The following is a 19,635-nucleotide window of genomic DNA, read 5'->3' on the forward strand; positions in this document are numbered from 1 at the left end:
ATTAACAAAGAATATAATTATTTACCTCAAAGATCCTCTTTAATCCTATTAAGAGTTTTACTAAGAAAAACTATTTATACAGTGTACACTGGAAAGCTTTCTGAAGTTTAAATTACATCAACCAATTCATTAAAAATAACTTCAAGTTTATTTTGGAGTTAAAAAGACCAGAACTTTATTTCTATTCTTCTTACAATTTTTCATACCAATCTACACAAACCCTTGCGTAACTATAGAACCACAGACGTTTAAGTGCATAGTGGGCACAGTGAGAAGCTTCCTTCTCTGTCACCCTGGAAACCGACCTACTGTCAACGTTAGTCATGTTGCCAGCTGCCACGGAGGTAGCTCTGACTGATGACAGCTTGATACGTAACAGAATGAAATGCTGCCCTGTACTGCACCATCTCCAAGATCTTTGATATGTTTGAGCCCGTTAGGCTCAAATGTTGGCAATAGATATTATTATAATGATCACTAATATTTAGGACAGTATTGGACAGCTAAGAATCACCTGTTACACAGATAAACATTTATTACTAACCTATCATAGGCCATTGCTGTCCAGTCAATTCCGACTCGTAACAACCTATAGGACAGAGTAGAACTGTCCCATAGGTTTCCGAGGCTGTAAATTTTTATGGAAGCAGACTGCCACATCTTTCTCCAATAGAGCAGCTGGTGAGTTTGAACCACTGATCTTTTGATTAGCAGCTGAGTGCTTTAACTACTGCACCACCAGGGCTCCTTGACCCATCATAGGCTTTATATAGAGAGAGAGAGAGAGAGAGAGTGTGTGTGTGTGTGCGCGCACGCGTGCTGGTGAGTCAATTCCAACTCAAAGGGACCCTACAGGACAGAACTGAACTGCCCCATGGGGTCTCCCAGGCTGTAAATGTTAAGAGCTCAGGTTGCTAATTAAAAGGTCAGCAGTTCGAATCCACTAGCTGCTCCTCGAAAACCCCATGGTGCAGTTCTATTCTGTCCTATAGGGTCACTGAGTCAGAATCGACTCCACAGCACACAAAAACGGTCTTTATGGGAGTTATCAATGGGACTTGCCTCCAGCAGAGCAGCTGGTGGGTCTGAATCACTGACCTTTCAGGTAGCAACCAAGCATTTTAACATATCACCACCAGCGCTCCTTAATTTTTTAGATCAAAATCTCACTTTCTAGGGTATGCTTTACTCAAGAACTAAAGGGAAATTTTGCATTAGGTCTACAGCAATTTAAAAAAAAAAGTAACAGTGAGTCACTCAAATCTAGTCCGTAAGAAGCAGGGAGCCCTCAGCCCAGCATTTCAGATCCTTTCACACACTAGCCTCACGCCACCTGGCTCGCCTTCCCACCTGCCTGCTCAAGCTGGTCGCTAGCCTGGAAAGCCCAGGAGCCTTCCCTTCTACCTTGGCCTCGTGTCTATCTACCCTCATCCCTGGGTGTCGAAGTGCCAAGTCTAGCCCCTGAAGCTCTTTCTCTCCAACAAAACCTTAAGGCCCTTACAGTTCAGTACCATATCACTCCAGTGTTAGGGTATACATGTACAATTAATGAGATTGTTACACCATCCACATAAACACATGCATAAATACAATACTTGGCAAACTATAATCAGAAAATTTACTAAGAGCTTTGAGTTACCTTAAATGAAGAATTCAATCTCTCTTCTCTTTCTAGGGATCTTGAAACACAAAAAGTGTGGTGTGAAAGGAGAGCAAGAGCTCCTTTAAATACCTAGGTTTGAATCCAGGTTCTTTCTAACTGCTGGGGTTTGAGCAAATTACTGACCCTCCCTGAGCCTCAGCTTCCTCACATGTATATGGGGATATTATTACCATACCTCAGATTTATTACACTTATTAGGTTAAAATGTCTGTTGGTTTATATATGTCTATTGGATTTTTGGTTATAACATATTGCCTATATTTGTCTATTAGTTCATATACGTGTATCCTTCCAGGAGGCTGTGAGGGAAAAGGAATGTATCTGAACTCATCTTTCTGTCACCGAGCCAAAGGTTGGGCCTGACACACAGGAGACACTCAACAAAGTTGGGCATCAATTAATGTGGCATTTAATTTTTCTCTACTCATTTCATCAATGTTTGTTTCTCTTCTCCAAATAGACCAGTTCCTCAAGGGCAAAAGGTCATGTATAACAGCTATCCTGTATCACCCACAGCACTTACTGCCATTGCAGATACAGAACAGCTACTAAAACTTTCACTGATTTTAACTTCAGATCAAAGTAAACAGTGACATGGATAATCAAAACAGTGTCCAACTTTAAGTGGACTCTGACATTATTATGTTTAGAGATATAGGATTTAGGGGGCAGGTGTTGGGTTATCTTCTCCCCAAAACACAAATACTTGCTAAGATAAACAGAAGGGAACTCTAAGAATCTCTATAGTATCATTTGCTTTACTACCTGGAGCTGATGAATAACTTTTAAAACTGGTTTTGGGCCAATATGAAGAGAAATACAACAAATTCTAAAAGTTTTCTCAAAATGGTTATACAGCAGAGCAAGGAGTCCATTATAAGTCTATTGACTACTATGTTTTTGAATAAATGTAACTCACTTCCATGGATGACACTTTGAGTCGTAAGTAAAAGGAGAGTTTTATATTTATTCAACTCATTCATTAAAAAAAAAAATATATATATATATATATATGTATGTATGTATAATTGGACTCCTGCTAGGGGACCAGGCACTGTGCTAGGTGCTGGGGATACAATAAGACAATGGCTCTCTCTCTTCTCTGGAGTTTACAGTCTAGCCTTGCACTGCCCCAAACAGCAGCCACTAGCCAGGTATTGCCACTAAGCACGTGAAATGTGGCTGATCTAAACTGAGATAAGCTTTAAATGTAAAAAAAAAAAAAAAAAGGAACCCATTGCCATCAAGTCGATTCCAACTCACAGAGACCTTATAAACCCCACCACCAGAGACCCTATAGGAGAGAGAATTGCCCCACAGGGTTTCCAAGGCTGTAATCTTTATGGAAACAGACTGCTACATCTTCCTCCCATGGAGTGGCTCGGGGTTTGATCTGCTGACCTTCTGGTTGGCAGCCGAGTGCTTAACCACTGTGCCACCAGGGCTCCTAAACATAAATACCTGCTGGATTTCAAAGGCTTAGTATGAAAAGAAAAACACATTTTATATTATATATTTTTTATATCCTGGGCTAAACAAAAATGTTACTTAAATTAATGCCACCTTTTTTTTGTTTTTACTTTTTTTTTTAATGTGGCTACTAGAAAATCTAAAATTTTGTGGCTCACATACTATCTCTAATGGACAGTGCTGGTCTAGTCCAATTGCTGGCTTCTGTTATTTCCTGATCTATGCAATTAAACTGCTGGGTAAAAAGCATCTGATCGATGTTCAATAAACATCTGTCAAGGAGTCTTATAGCTGGAAGTGAAAAGGTAACTCCTCTTTCTTCCTAGTCAGTAATTACAGATTTATTTGGACATACGTATACATCTCAATATTTAGAGCCCAAGAGTGACTAACTAGAAAGCCATTTTATTTTGAACACATCATGGGAATTTTTTAGGGTTAATGTCACGGTGGAAACCCTGGTGGCACAGTGGTTAAGAGCTATGGCTGCTAACCAAAAGACTGGCAGTTCAAATCCACCAGGCGCTCCTTGGAAACCCTATGGGGACAGTTCTAGTCTCTCCTATAGGGTTGGTATGAGAATCGACTTGACGGCAACAGGTTTGGTTTTTGGTTTAATGTCATGGTTGTTTATGTCATGCTTTTAACAGGGTTAATGTCTAGTAGCTTCTGACTCGTAGCTACCCTGTTTACAACAGAACAAAACACGGCCCAGTCCTGTGCCATCCTCACAATCATTGCTATGTTTGAGCCCATTGTTGCAGCCTCTGTGTCAATCCATCTCATTGAGGGTCTTCCTCCTTTTCGCTGACCCTCTACTATACCAAGCATGTCCTTCTCCAGGAACTGATCCTTCCTGATAACATGTCCAAAGTATGTGAGACAAAGTCTTGCCATTCTCACTTCTAAGGAGCATTCTGGCTGTACCTCTTCCAAGACAGACCTATTTGTTCTTCTGGCAGTCCATGGTATAAAAAAATATATCATTTGATTTCTTGATTGCTGCTTCCAGGAGCGTTGATTATAGACCCAAGTAAAATGAAATCCATGACAACTTCAATATTTTGTGATGTTGCTTACCGGTCCAATTGTGAAGATTTTTATTTTATGTTGAGGTGCAATCCATACTGAAGGCTGTAGTCTTTGATCTTCATCAGTAAGCACGTCAAGTTCTCTTAACTTTCAGCAAGTAAGGTTGTGTCATCTGTACATCGTAGGTTGCTAATGAGTCTTCCTCAGATCCTGATGCCCCATTCTTCATACAGTCCACCTTCTCGGATTATTTGCTCAGCATACAGACTGAATAAGTATGGTGAAATGATACACCTCTGAGGCACACCTTTCCTGGTTTTAAGCCACAATGTCATGAAGACTCTGTATTAATTTTCCCTATGTGGGATACAGCATAGGTTCATCATCCTCGGTAAAAATCAAAGTGGGCTTTAGAGTCTATAGTAGCTCTCTGAATCCTCCCCCAAATTCTCCATGTGCAAACCCCACTTTCTGAAAATTACCTGCTACTAATAAAATCACCCATGTTGTTGTCGTCATGTGCTGTCAAGTCAAAAGTAGTCAAAAATTAAAACTGAACCTGTACACAGAGGTAAATTATTACTTATTATTCAGAAGGGAACATCCAGCTATGGGACTGTGTACCTGTGATATCTGAGCCACCTTGTCGTTAAGTCACAAGGCTTGCTCTTTGCCCCAGGGAGTAAGCAGGGAAATGGGTCTTAGTTTCTAGCCCAAAGGCAGAAAGAAACTAGCTATCTGAGAAAAAGCGACAGATGATTAGGTTGTTGCCAATTTTTTCACTTTTACAAAAAATATTGCAATAAAGCTTCCTCTATATATATACGTATGCAAATGTCTGAATATTTCTGAAAGTAGAATTTCTAGATCAAACAAATATGCATTTAAAATTGTTATAGAGACAATATTGCTATGGTCATATTGATCTCCAAAAAGACTGGACCAATTTACATTCCCAGCAGTGGTGTATGAAATGTCTATTTATTCCTGTTCTTTTCAGTCTTTTTAATTTGTGTCAATCTGATGGGTACAAATTGGTGTCAGGTTGATCTGCACTTCTTTGATTTTACTAGCTCACATGTTTATCGACCTATTTGTATTTCTTCTTTTGGGAATGGCCTGATTATATCATTCGCCCATTGTTCTATTTGGCTGGTTGCCTTCACACAGATTTGTAGAAGTTATTCATCCCATTTTTCTTCCAGCCTGCTACTTATTTTTGTTTATGGAATCTTTTAACATAGAAGTTTTTGTGCAATTGGGTCACTTAATCTTTTATGACTCCTTTGCTTTATATCTCATTTAGGATAGCCTTCTCTACTGCATCAAGAATATACTCATTTACAATAATTTTATAGTTTTTAATTTTATATTCAGAACTTGAATACACAATAAATTATTTTTGTGTACTGTATGAAAGGGGGCTCTAGCTGTTCCCAAAAATGGATGGGCAATTGTCCTCACATTATTTACAGAAAAGCCATTCCTTCTACACTGATTTGAAATGCCACCTTTATCATATACTAAATTGACAAGTTCTGGAGCAATCAGGAAAATCCCAATAGTCAGGTCTAATCACCACGGACACAAAATCTATTGCTCTTTAAGAATGCATAAAATCAATACAAAGCAACATCACGGAATCTTAAAGCTGAGGCCTGCAAATAAAGCAGCATGTAACATTTACTCTTTAATGAGGCCATTACTTACAAGATGCAGACAACCTCAGATGTGCTAGCGAACATTTTGCGGTAAGGTCATTTAAAAAAAAAAAATCCTTTACCACTAGAAGTATTAACAAGTTGTAAATATCAAATGGCCTAAAGGATAAATCCAGTTTAATTTAGCTGGCAACTTCTTTCCAAATATAAAGTCTATCAATACTGCTACCTGAGAAGACAGGTCTTCTGTTGTGCACCTGGGTGCCTGGGCAGGAAAGCCAAGGAAAAATGACCCAGACGACTATCGCCTCTGCCCAGCAGGCAGAACTTTTTTTTTTTTTTTTTTACTGCTCCCACAGTCTAAGCTGCTCAGGCAAAAGCAGTTCATTCACACCAACACACAGTATCACTTCTTGATTATGTGAGCGTCTCCTACTGCATAGACTCAATAACCCGTTTGAGATATTGACTCTGAGCGACCCCATGTGACAGAACTGCCCCATAGGGTTTTCTTGGGTATAGTCTTTATGAAAGGAGATGTCCATGTCTTTCTCCCATGGAGCCACTGTGGTGGGTTGGAATCACCAACCTTCCAGTTAGCAACTGAGTGCTTAACTGTTTGTGCCACCAGGGCTCTCTCCGTAGAAGATGTACATGCAGCAATCTGACTTCCCAGGGCAGAGTAACCGTAGTGTCTAGGGTAACGGCAATGAAAGAAACTTGACTGACTCTAGTGTTACCATGAGTTTATTCCAAGTACTGAGCAAAACATATTTGAGAGCCTTCAAACTCTACCTAGGAATGTGTCCTCACTAAAATATTACACATATGCATGGGCTTCTGGGCTCTATTTAGCCCTCACGGTCTATTTATCTATTCCCACATCGTTATCACACGTTTTAATTATTATGGCTTTGAAATATCTTTCAATATTTAGTAGGGCAAATTCCTCCTTTGTGTTATGTTCTTTTTCAAAAAGCTCTTAGCCATTCTTCTTTATTTACTCTTGTGATGAATTTTACATTCAGTTTGTTAAATCTATTTAAAAAAATAGGGGGCAGATACCATCTTATTCAAATGATCGGAGTTACATCACCAATAATGGCATTAATCATATATGCCTCCTGATATGATACAAGAAAAACACATTACTTCATTGGTATTCCTGCCAAAAATGCATCACCTGAATGTAATCACAAGGAAACATGAGCCAAACCCAAACTAAGGGACGTTACATTGGGTACACTATATCTAGTCTTACTGTAAAAAAAGACAAAAACAGGCTGAGAAGCTGTTCAAAACTGAAGGAAGCTAATGATACGTGACAACTGAAAGCAACACATGATAATGGATTTTCTTTTGCTATGAAGGCAGTTTGAATCCACCAGGCGCTCCTTGGAAACTATATAGGGCAGTTCTACTCTGTCCTACAGGGTCGCTATGAGTCGAAATCGACTCGACGGCAACGGGTCAGGGTATGAAGGATATTGTTGGCAAAATCCAAAATAAGGCCTGTAAATTAGATACTAGTGTTAATTTTATCCATTATTTATAGTGTTAACAGTGTTACTTTCCTGATTTTGATACTTGTTCTACAGTTACGTAAGAGAATGTCCTTGTTTTTCAGGAGTATACGCTGAAGTATTCAGGCGTAAAGGGGCAACACGTCCACAACTTATTCTCACATGATTCAAAAAGAAAACCAATATATATATGTACATACGTTTTTATTTATAGGAAGAGGGAAAAGCAGAAAGGAGAGAAGAGTGAAAAAAGTGAGAAACGAAGGGGAAGGATAAAGCAAATGTGATAAAATGTTAACATCTGGGGAATCTGAGTTAAAGCTACAGGAGAATGTTTGAATATTCTTGCAACTTTTCTGTACTGAAATTATGTCAAAATGAAAGTTAAATTTTAAGAAAGTCCCTTAGGGGTTTTATTTGAGGTTACTTGGAAGAAATCAATATTATTACAACATTGAGCCTACCCGGGAACATAATCTGTAGCCATTTATTCTCGTCTTCTTTGATAAGCTTCAATATAGTTTCACTGTTTTTTTTCTTTTTATTATTTTATAATTTTCAATGCAAATGTGAACACATCATTTCTTTTATTTTCTAATTGATTACTGTTAATATATATACCTGTTGCCATCGAACTGATTTCGACTCATAGTGATCCTACAGGACAGAGCAGAACTGCCCATTAGGGTTTCCAAGGTGCGGCTGGTGGATTCTAACTGCCCACCTTTTGTTTAGCAGCTCTTAACTACTGTGCCGCTAGGGCTCCATTAACATATAGGAAAGTGATTTATCTTTGCAAGTTTAAATTTTATCCAATCAACTTACTGAACACTAATATTAGTTATCATTAGGCAATTATCTTGAATTTTATAAGTAGACAATCCTATCATCTGCTATTAACGACCACTTTCAGCTCTTTCTTCCAATATATTCTTTTTTTTTTTTTTTCCTGATCTATTGCATTGTCTGGGATCTCCAGAACAAGGGTGAATAATAATAGAGGTCACAGTGGGCATCTTCATCTTGTTCTTGACTTCAATGAGGACACTGCTCATGTTTCACCATTATATACAATGTTTGTTATTATTTCTTGTAGATATTGTTACTAAAATTAATTTGCTTTTATTACTGGATGTCTATTATTTTTTTTTCCTTACCAGAAATAGGTATAAAACCCAGAATTTTTTAAAAACAAAATTTGTGTTGAAATACACAGAAAAGTACATACACCATAAGAATTGAGCTTGATAAATTTTAATAAGAACAATGGGAATCAAATTTTTACATTTTTAAAAATTTTATTGTGTTTCTGGTGAAAGTGTACAGCGCAAATTAGTTTATCATTCAAAAACTTATACACAAATGGTTTTGTGACATTGGTTGCAATCCCCACGATGTGTCAGCACTCTCCCCCTTTCCCTTTACACCCCAAGCTCCTCATGTCCATTCCTTCAGGTTTCCTGTCCCCTCCTGAGAATCAAATCTTATTAAATTTATTTTTGTTATCTATCACACTTGATCCCCGGGGGCACAGTGGTTAAGCGCTCAGCTGGTAACAGAAAGGTCAGCAGTTCAAACCTACCAGTCACTCTGCAGGAGAAATACGCTTGGCAGTCTGCTTCATTAAAGATTTACAGCCTTGGAAAGCCTATGGGGGAGGTTCTACTCTGTCCTACAGGGTCGCTATGAGTCGGAATCGAAGTAGGTTTTGGTGAGAATCACACTTCTTCCTATTATATTATTTACTATTAAGGTAGTAAAATACACTCCACAGAAAAACCCTACTTGATCCTGATTTCATTTAAATTTATCTCTGCCACCTTATAAATTCCTTACTTACCGTTCTTTCTGATTGTTTTTTTTTCCACTTTTTAGATTTTGCTAAAATATCAAGTTTTCTTTTTTCCTAGGAAGAGCTACATCCTCTTACCCCTAATATTTTAACAAACATATCTAAACTTTTATTTTTCTGACAATATTAAGAAGAACAAGAATAAGTCAAGTCTGAAAGTAAGCTTAGCTATTACTGGGGTTTTTTGTCTTATATTACTGGGGGTTACCCTGACTGAAGATGTGAAGCAGAACCTCGGTTTTTTTTTTAACTCCTTTTATTGTGAAATATTAAGACACACATAGGAACATATATAAATATAAATGAATAGTTTGACAAATTATTACAAAGGGACCATCATCCATCCAGGTCAAGAAACAGAATATTGTCAGCACCCAGCAGCCCCCTTAATTAACTGTTTCTGATTACAACCTCCTCCAACCCACCTCCTTCCCTTCTACCAACAGAAACCTATTACTGTCCTGGAGTGGATTCTAACTCATAGCAACCCTGCAGGACAGAGTAGAACTACCCCACAGGGTTTCCAAGGAGTGGCTGGTAAATTTTAACTGCCGACCTTTTGGTTAGCAGCCATGGCTCTCAACCACTGTACCCCCAGGGCCAAAACAGCGAACATCAATGGCCCGTACAGAGGTAACCTATTTTCTGATTTTTATGGTAATCATAAAACTTGCTTTCTTTTTACAGTTTTATCATAGCTAGGTAAGCATCCCGAAAGGATACTGTGTATTCTGGCCTGTCTTTGAAGTCTATTTGAACAGAATGATAGAGTATAAATTCTTTGTGGGCTCTTTCACAATTCTTTTTTGAGATTCATCCATGTTGTTGGGGAGGTGGTCTGTTCATTTCCATTGTCAAAAATTAGTTGTGTGAATATATATGAGAGTTTATTAATCCAGTCTCTGTTGTATGGATGGACACCAGGCTGTTTCAAATTTGTGGTTCTTAATACTGCTATAAAGATTTGTGTACATGTTTTCAGGTGCACAGGGGCCCACATTTCTGTAGGGTATATATCTAGAAATGGAATTTCTGAGTCATAGTGTACGAAAATCTTTAACTTTACTAAATAAGGCCAAACTGTTTTTCAAATGGTCTTGCCAATTTACACACCCACCACAGCATGTGAGAGTTCCTGCTGCTCCAAGTCCTTGCCCATACTTGTTTTTGATTGGCACTGTTGGTCTTTTTAATTCAGCAATTCCTGTGGATTCCTGAAAACCCTGGAGGCACAGTGGTTAAGAGTTCGGCTGCTAAAAAAAAGGTCAGCAGTTCGATTCCACCAGGCGTTCCTTGGAAACCCTATGGAACAGTTCTACTCTGTCCTATGGGGTCGCTATGAGTCGGAATCAACTCCACTACAACAGGTTTTTTTTCTGGTGGGGATTCATAGGCCTATCTCATTGTGGTTTTAATGTGCATTTCTAACATTACTAATGAGGCTGAGCTCCTTTTCACGTCTTTATTGGCCATTCGGGTTTTTTCTTTTGGGAAGTGCTTGAGCAGGCTTTTTATACATTCTTCTATTGAGATGTGTGTTTTTCTTACTGCTGTGTACAAATTCTTTATACATGCCTGAGATAAGGACCTTTATTTTTCACTCTACGTATTTCCCTAGCATTTGAAATTTTCTCTTAGTAAGCAGATATTATACCTGTAAATTTTAAAACAAAAAGGAATCAATACATAGACTTGGCACTCACTCCCTACCCTGCAAAATAAGATCTTTACTTTCTCCCTATCCCTAACTGGAAATTTTAGTTCCAGAATGTTGGTTTGTTTATATACACATACATACACACACATATACATATATAATTTTTTTTCTTAACAATTACATTAAGCTCTGGTCACTATTTAGACAAAAGTTTCAGTTTTACTGGTTTCTCTGAATACTACTGCTTCTTATGTCTATCTTCCGCTTTCTTGGATTTGTTTTTCATTTTACTGAGAGTACCTCTTCAAGTAGTGTTCTCAAAAATGGTGTGTAGATGGTAGACTTCCAGCGTTCTTATTTACTTTGGCCCCTCCACACACACTTAAACATTACTGAGGCTGGGTACAGAATTGTGTTCAAGGTAATTTTCTCTCTGTATACAGAATTCCGTGTTCAAAGAACATTGAGGACGTTTATCTTCTAGAAACCATGTTGCAGAGGAGAAATCCAGTGTCAGTCTGATTCTTATTCTTGAGTCCTTCTAGGTAACTGTTTTCTATTTCTGGAATCATAAGTAGTTCAGTAATGTACAGGTATGTCTTTTTGTTTGTTTTTCCTTTTTCCTGCTTGGTACTCGGTAGGCCCTTTATACTTGAAAAAGCAGAGTCTTCCTTCAGCATAGGGAAATAGTCTTTATTTCCTCTCTTATACTGTCTGATCTCTCCTTCTGTAATTCCTATTAAATGGATACTGGATCTCTCTTAGATCTACCCTCAGAGTATGAATATTCCTCAGGTACTTTCTATCTTTTGGTCTTGGCCTGGATATTTCCTCTGCTTTATTTTCACGGAAGGTAGTTGGTCTTAAGCTGGTCTACAATTTAGCCCTCCTACTGAGTTTTTATGTCAGCAATTAAGGCTTCAATACAGAACTAAATAATTCTTTAATCATTCCTTTTTCACCATGGCAGTTGATTTTTGATTCATGGATCTAATCCACTCTTGACTCTCTGAGGATACAGCCTGTGATTAGAACTCCTTGAAGTTCCATTCTACTTACTACATATCTGTTTCCTCCTCAGTCAGCCGTTTTGTTTGCTCATCTTAGTCATCCTCGTTCAAGTCTAGCTTGCTTCACATGTCTGGTAAGCCCTGATTGCCTATTCATATTAATAAATAAAGGGCCAAATGGATTAGTAGTCGTAAGAGGTCTGGGTTTCCTCAACAGCTGTACTACTCTGTCCCCATAACCTCCAAATGGGAGGCCTGTCTGACTGCGGGTCTCTTCCGATAAGTCTCTGACAGACAGACTTCCCTTTAGAAGTGGAGAAAAAGAAAGCACTTTCGCCTTACTGTTGCCAAAAAAAGAAAGGCTGTATTCTGGTGGCATGACCCTTTAATGTGCTTTAGTCCTTGATGGAGCTCCCTTTCTCTTCCCCATCCTACCCTCCCCACCTGTCTACTGTGGTGGCCCATCACCTAAGGCTCTGCTTTGTGCTCTGTCTCCAATCCCAGTCCATGCTAGCAATGCCTGCCAACCCTCCCCAAAGCAAACCCCCACTCTGCTTGAAGAGCTGTTCTCATGGCTCTATCCTGGGAACCAAGAGCATTGACAGAGATCTTCATGTGAAGGAGGGAGAGAAGGAGTAAGGGAAATAACTATTTTGAAACCAGTCCTTTAGTTTTCAGTTGGTCCTGATGTTCTACTTTCTCCCAGCTTGTTCCCTCTTTCTCTAAGCTTAGAGTTTCAGGAAAGAGGCACCACTACGAAAACCTCGGGCTTCCATCATGCAGCAGGAGAACTTATTCTGGGTTGCATTTCACATTGTTCTGGTTTCTCAAGAATCTAATTCCGACTGCTTTCTATTACCCTGCAATTCCTAAAAATTGCTGGTACTATAACAATAACAATAATGATAGCTGCTAACATTAACTCAACATTTGCTAAATGTAAGAGAATTTTCTAAGTGTTTTGTATATGTTCTTTATCTTAATCCTTACAACAGGCCTAGGAAGTAGGTACTATTATCATCATCCTGAAGAAACTGAGGCAAAAAAAAAAAAAAAAAAAGATTAAGCAACTTGCCCAGGGTTACAGAGTTGTTAAATGGCAGAGCCTGGATTCAGATCCAGGTAGTCTGGCTTCAAGGGCTCCTTTTTCTGTTTATCAATATAATTTTGATTTATTCTTTTTCTTATGTTCATTTTATCATTTTCAATGATATCTGAGAAGCAGGGAAGGCAAAGGGGTGTGTTCAGTCCATCATTTTGTACCAGAAGCCCAGTATCTGTTCATTATACCACACTTTTAATTGGTAGAAATATCTTCTAAAGATGCAGGATCTAGAGAAGGAATCTAGTGGCAGAAAATGGGCCCTATGAAACTGTTTTCAATCAGATCGACAGATGATACGGTATAGAATTCCCAAAAATGAGGCTTGAAAGTGGCTGTTTTAAAAGTTAAAAAAAAAAAAAAAAAAATGAAACATTAAACAATAGCATTTTCATGTTCTCAGCAATTCATTAGTTCACTGCCACCACCACAAGAGAGAAGTTAAGAACATATTAAAATTTTAGTCCCATCCCATTCCCTGACAGTGACTTTTTAAATAATTCAACTCAATTCAAATACATATGATATACCTACTACATGCCCTATGCTGTGAAGTGGAGGTAAGAAACTAAATGCCTTGTCCTTGCCCTTACAGAGCTTACAGTCTAATGGGAGGCGCTATAATTCAGTGCGATAAGTGCTATGATACAGGTAGGTAGGTATACAGAGGGTGCCACCAGAACAAAGAGGACACAGGCTTGCCAGAGAGGTTTCTGTGGAAGTAACCCCCAGACTCTGTTAAAGGTTACACTGTTAATAGTTGGGAGATAAAAATAAATTTATCATTTTTTGCCCTAAAACCTGCCCTTCAGTCCACCGGGATAACCTGGTGAAGAGCACCCTGGTCCAGACAGAAAGCTGGAAGTCATATCTGACTCTTCCTTTCTCTTTAATTAGTAAGTCTCGTCTAATTATATTTCTTTGTATTTCAAATAATTTCCCCTACTATAACCACCTTAAGATTCAGCCTCCATCATCTCTCACCTTGGTAACTGTAACAACCTCCTAACTGGCCTTTCAGGTAATTCTCTTCATTGGCTAATAAAACAAATCTGATCCTGAAAATTCCCAGCGGTGGCTCCCCACTTGACCTGCATGGGCCCTCTGCTTCTCCCCGTGCCCTTTCCTACCATACTGAGCTTCCTACAGTTTCTGAAAGCACCGTGCTGTTTTGCCTCGATGCCTTTACTCAAGTTGCTTGGTTCCCACGGTCTGCAATGTTTCAACCCTCCCTTGCTAATATCTACTCATCCTTTAAATACATCCCTTCTAAAAAGTCATCCCGATGGCCACTCCTCCCTGCCCTCCACCCAAGCTGAGTCAGGTCCCTCTTTTGTGTGCTCCCATGCCATACTTCCTCATCAGGGCACTTATCACAAAGAATTGCACTCGATTTATTCTGTAACTGTCTGTTCATCTGATTACCTACTATCTAACACCATCAAGCCTAGCACAGTGACTGGTACATAGGAAGTAATCAAGAAGTACTGAAAGAATGAACGAACGAACGAACGAACGAACGAAGATAGTTAAGCCTGTTGATGAGATAACCAAAGGAGATGATGGAAAGAAGGACAGAACTTTGGAGCAATACCCACCTTTTGTGGGTAGGAAGAAAAGAAGCCAGTGAAGGAAATAGAATGAACAATCAAAGAGGCAGAAAGAAAACATCTAGGATTATATAATAAAGCAACCCAAAAGAAGAGGAAATTTTAAGAAGGTACAGGTGGCCAACAGCATCAAACACTACAAACAGGTCAAGAAGGTGAGAACTAAGAAAAGGCCGCTGACTGAGAGGAGGTCACGTTGATATTGCTAACGTATCCCACCTCACTCTTCTCAGCACTGTCAGACACCATCTCTCTTAGCCATTGTTTGAAGCAATTTAGGGCTTACAAATAACCAGTGGTATGAAACTTACCTGTGCTAATCTTTCTTTTCCCTGATTAAAAAAAAAAGAAAAACACAGAATATACAAAAGAAAATAAAGCCCACCATCCAGATATAACCACGGTTATGTCACTATTTTATTTGTTTATGTTTATTTTTTTAAGCGTAATTGACATTATATTGAATTCTATATCCTAATTAGGCAATTTCTTAATTATGGTTATATTTAGTCAGTCCAAGTTAGTATTCTTATTATAAATCAGTAAATTAGCATTTTAATTTATAAATGGAAAAAAACTGTTACAGACTTAGATATGCCTGCTTGGCCATGCGTGCATAATGGGTTTTCTGTCACATAATGGTAAAGTTACCTATTAATTTGAATCAATAAAATTATTTATGCTAAAAGGTAGCACACTACCCTAGGTATCCAATCTTGTCTTGACCCATTTAGGCTTGACTTTAATCTTTTCATGCTCTGGAGCTTGGCTGCTAAAAACAGTTTAGGCATTAGATATAGAAACATCGATAGCAGCGGCTGAATTTTTTTCCCTAGGGTTTTTTTTTTGTTTGTTTGTTTGTTTTTAATCTCTTTAGTCAAAATTAGATACACTGGCTTATAAATAATTTAATAAAATCTAAATTATACCATTAAGCATGCTTGTCTGAAATTTGTTATATCTAGAAAAATAGTGTGAATCAGAGTTTTCAACCCTCTTCTAAGATTTTCTTTTTTCAGTACAGACTATGTTTTAGTGGAAAAAAATAAAAAGTAAAAGGAATGTAATATTTCTAAAAGTAAGAATTGCTAGGTCAAAGGTTGTGAACATTTGTTAAGGCTTCTGATACATACTGCCAAATTGAATCCAGGAATTACACTTCTATCAATATATGAACTTCATTTCCCCATACCTTTGCCAACACTAGGTATTCTTATTTTTAATCTTTGTCAATCTAATACATGAAAATTACCTTATTATTTTAATTGGCATCTTTATAACAGTGAAAATAAATATTTATTCGTCATTCACATTTCTTCTTTGTGAACTGATTATTCATGTCTTTTTACCTTTTTTCTAGCAATAATTTGCTTTTTAAACTATTGATTTATAAGTGCTCTTTTTATATTCATGATATTAACCATTTCTTACAAATATATTTCCTCTTTTTAATTTAGATTTTAGTTTTATTTGACATGTTTTTAATTTTATATAGTCACATCAATTAATCTTTTTTTTCTTTAGAATCATATAAAAAACTCTTTCCCACACCCTATCATATAAAATTACTAACTGAACGTTTTTGTTATAGCTATAGTGGAATAATATTGATATTAGTGAGATGATTTATTTCTACCCTCTAACACACATTAAGTGTTTCTAACTGCCCCTAATTTATAATTGTAATTCCAACCGTGGTCAATACGGAACATATGTTTAAAATTAAGTTCTAGACTTTTCTTACTTCAATTTTAGCTTTTACATAATTTAAAAAAACAGAGTTTGAATTTAGAAAATTCATTAAAAGTTCCCTTTAACCCACAGGAAGCACAGATCTCTTGCTAGTTGTCACCCACCTCTCAAAAACCTGTTAGGGATCCTTATGATGGGACAGGACTGAATGAAGCGTCTCCTAACTGGGTCCCATCGTATTTTCTTCTTACCTGTTACCACAATTATCAGCAAAAAGTCAGACACATACAACACATGGCAAATAATACATAGTTACTGTAGCTATACAGACAGAAAAACAGGAAACAAAACAATGCTTGAATACAGAAAGAAGTGATGTAAAGTAGCATTTAACCTTGTTTTGGAAGTCAAAACAAAATTAACATATAAGCAGTGATGGAGGTTTTCAATTCTTATCCCCAAAAGAATGTAAATAATTCTGTGCACTTGTTTTCTGAATTCTAGTTCAATAGTACGTGCACTCAATAATCACCAATGCCATCTTGTGGCAAAAATTCACCAGGAGTTTTAAGTACAGATTAAAAACTATCACATTTAAAAAATGAGTACATGTCAAAAAAACGGAGCTTTGACCAAAACCAATTGGGCATAACTCAGGCTCCTGTTCTCTTCCAGGTTTAGTATCATTCTTTTATTAGTTACATGGTTAAGAGGGTAAAGGAATAAGCACCATTCTTTAAATATGAAATAAGCTGGCTGTGCCATAATTAAAATTTTATGATAGCAACAAAATAAAACAAACATTTAGTATTCTAGCACTTCCATCACAGGAAAAAAAAAAGTTCCTCTGCCTTCCTACGAAAATCAGCTCTACATTAAACTCAGTTAAAGACTGTTTTCTTCTAAAACAGAGGAAAAATGCAGTGCATCATGGAACTGTTAAATTGAATAATTTTCTCTCTTTCCAAAGTTTTGATAGCTCTCAAAGACAGCTTTTATTAACAATATGAACAATTAACATTTGCAAAGTGTTTAAAGTTTACAAAGAGGTTTCACATGTATTATCTCATTTGATTCTCGTAACAACCTTTTATTCATTCACCAACCATTTTATTTTTTTTTGTGCCTCCACCCCTAGGCTAGGCCCTAGGGTTGCAAGGAGGATAGGACTCCTACCCTAACCAGCTATGGTCTTGTGAAGAAGGCAGATGTGTGAACAAATTATTACAATGAAGTAAATGCTACAACAGGGGCTATGAAAACACTATGAGGACGATATCATCTTTTTAATTTTACAAACAAGGAAGCAAAGGAAAATTAAGTGACTTAATGGCTGAGCCAGGATTCAAGCCCAGACCTCCTGACTCTAAAATCTGCCTCCTTTCCGCTGCTCCATACTTACCCTGTCTCAAGTAATTCTCTAAATGGAGAACGGTTTTTATTTTTGGCAACTGCAAGTAGATTCAGATGTTCATCAGCGAGGCCTGGTTTGCTGTATGCAGTACTTGTGCACCAAACCCGAACCCGGTGCCGCCGAGTCGGTCCTGACTTATAGCGACCCTACAGGACAGAGGAGACCTGCCCCGCAGAGTTTGCAAGGAGCGCCTGGCGGACTCAAACCGCAGACCTTCTGGTCAGCAGCCATAGCACTAACCTACTACGCCACCAGGGTTTCCTACTTGTGCACAGAGATACACAAATTCTAAGTAATGGAACAGTACTGCCTACACATTCACACCTAATATCAGGAGAAGCCTGGCCCGTGGGCAAAGGGAAGAATTATTTATTTGCAAAGGGGTTTGCCTTTTAATCCTCTAAGTCTTTTCAATCAGTGGTTCCCAAATGTTAGGCTACAGCCCACTCATAGGCTAAGGTGAAGATTCAGCAGTCCAACAAAAAATGAGAAAAATATGGGCAAGGTAGTAAGTTTCTCAAAAAGCTAAAATGTTCCATTTAAAGGCCTGCCCTCTTGCAAAGATTAGAGGCTTTTTGTTGTTAAAATATTGTTTATTTTATGAAATAATGGGGATAAGAAAAGGTAGTTGATTTTGTCTTTTAATATCCTTTCTCAGAAAAATAGAAAAATTGCAAGCCTATGTCTATCCCAAAATATACTTTTTTTTTTTTTTTTTACGGGTTTACGGCCTCCAAAAGTCTGGACAGCCACTGCTTTAACTAGTACAACTATCTGTTATGACTCTTGAGACCAACTCTGTAATACACACTGTAAAAGGATATTAAAAAAAAAAAAAAACAGTGCATATAAGATGTATAAGAAGCCTCCCCTGCCCTCAAGAAGCTTACACTCTAATTAGGGACACAAGACAGACACATAAAACAATTAGATAGCAATACAAGACAGAATATAACAAGCGATTAGCTTAAAATTTGACATTTTTATGTATCAAAAGCATTAAAATGTACCTACCCTTTGACCCAGCTATTCCACTTCTAGGAATTTATTCCTAAAGAAACAATCATAGATGCATGCAGAGATGTCTGGACAAAGATTTTCACTGTGGTATTACTTATAACAGTAAAAAATCAGGAACACTTTAAATGTCCAATGGTCCATGGTGCAATGTCCACGGGAACTGGTTAAATTGCTAAATAAACAGACTTAAATAGTTCATATTCTACCAGCCACTAGAAATTATATACAAGAATATTTACTAACATGAGAAAACACTGACAATATGTTGTAAGTGAAAAATGCAAAGTACAAAATAGTATTACAGTATGATACCATTTTTGTAAAGAAAAATATGTACGTATTCATGAAAAATACAGGAAGGACATACATCAAATTTTAATTGAGGTTATTTGTGGGTGATTATTATGACTGATTTTTGTTTTTTCCCTTTGTGCTGGTCTTTATTTTCCAAGGTTTTTCACTGAGTAGGCATTATTTTTGGACTGGAAGAAAAACAATACCATATTACTTTAATTTTTGAAAAAGCTAAGATAAAAAGTACTGGAAAGAAACATACCAAAATGTTAACAGTGGTTATGATTGGGGCTCAGGCAATCAGCCCTTCTACACTGTCTAAAAATTCTATAATGAAATATATTATTTTATAATAGAAAAATTACTTTAGAAAAACATTGAAAATTATTGAACCAAAGCTGTAATGAAAAATCCTTTTTTATGTTTTCTCAGAGTTTCTATCAAACATCTTTGGCATGTTTCCCTCTCAGTAACCAATATAAGTATGTCATAGGCATAAGTTAACATTCACTCCAAGGAGGTTAGCACCCAAGGTGGGCATTAACTGTGAAATCATGTTTCCTTCCTTCACCCAAGGAGCAGAGAAGAGAAACCAGCAACACAGCAGTATAACACCAACGATTTTTTTTTTCATT

The 19,635-nt window shown here is 37.5% G+C and overlaps 1 protein-coding gene across 2 annotated transcripts in view; it reads right to left on the bottom strand.

The window, feature by feature from the left end:
* KLHDC10 (kelch domain containing 10) overlaps nt 1-19,635 on the bottom strand; it is a 66,304-nt gene that overhangs the window by 21,284 nt on the left and 25,385 nt on the right. The window contains exon 2 of one of the 2 annotated variants that reach the window (XM_064289735.1): nt 16,437-16,523. The exons of the other annotated variant lie outside the window; for it this stretch is intronic. Within the exon in view, the coding sequence (XP_064145805.1) occupies nt 16,437-16,523 (87 nt within the window). The remainder of the gene's footprint in view (nt 1-16,436; nt 16,524-19,635) is intronic. 2 annotated transcript variants of the gene reach the window in all.

The sequence above is a fragment of the Loxodonta africana genome, chromosome 8 (assembly GCF_030014295.1).
Source record: "Loxodonta africana isolate mLoxAfr1 chromosome 8, mLoxAfr1.hap2, whole genome shotgun sequence".
In the NCBI taxonomy this organism is placed as follows: Eukaryota; Metazoa; Chordata; class Mammalia; order Proboscidea; family Elephantidae; genus Loxodonta; species Loxodonta africana.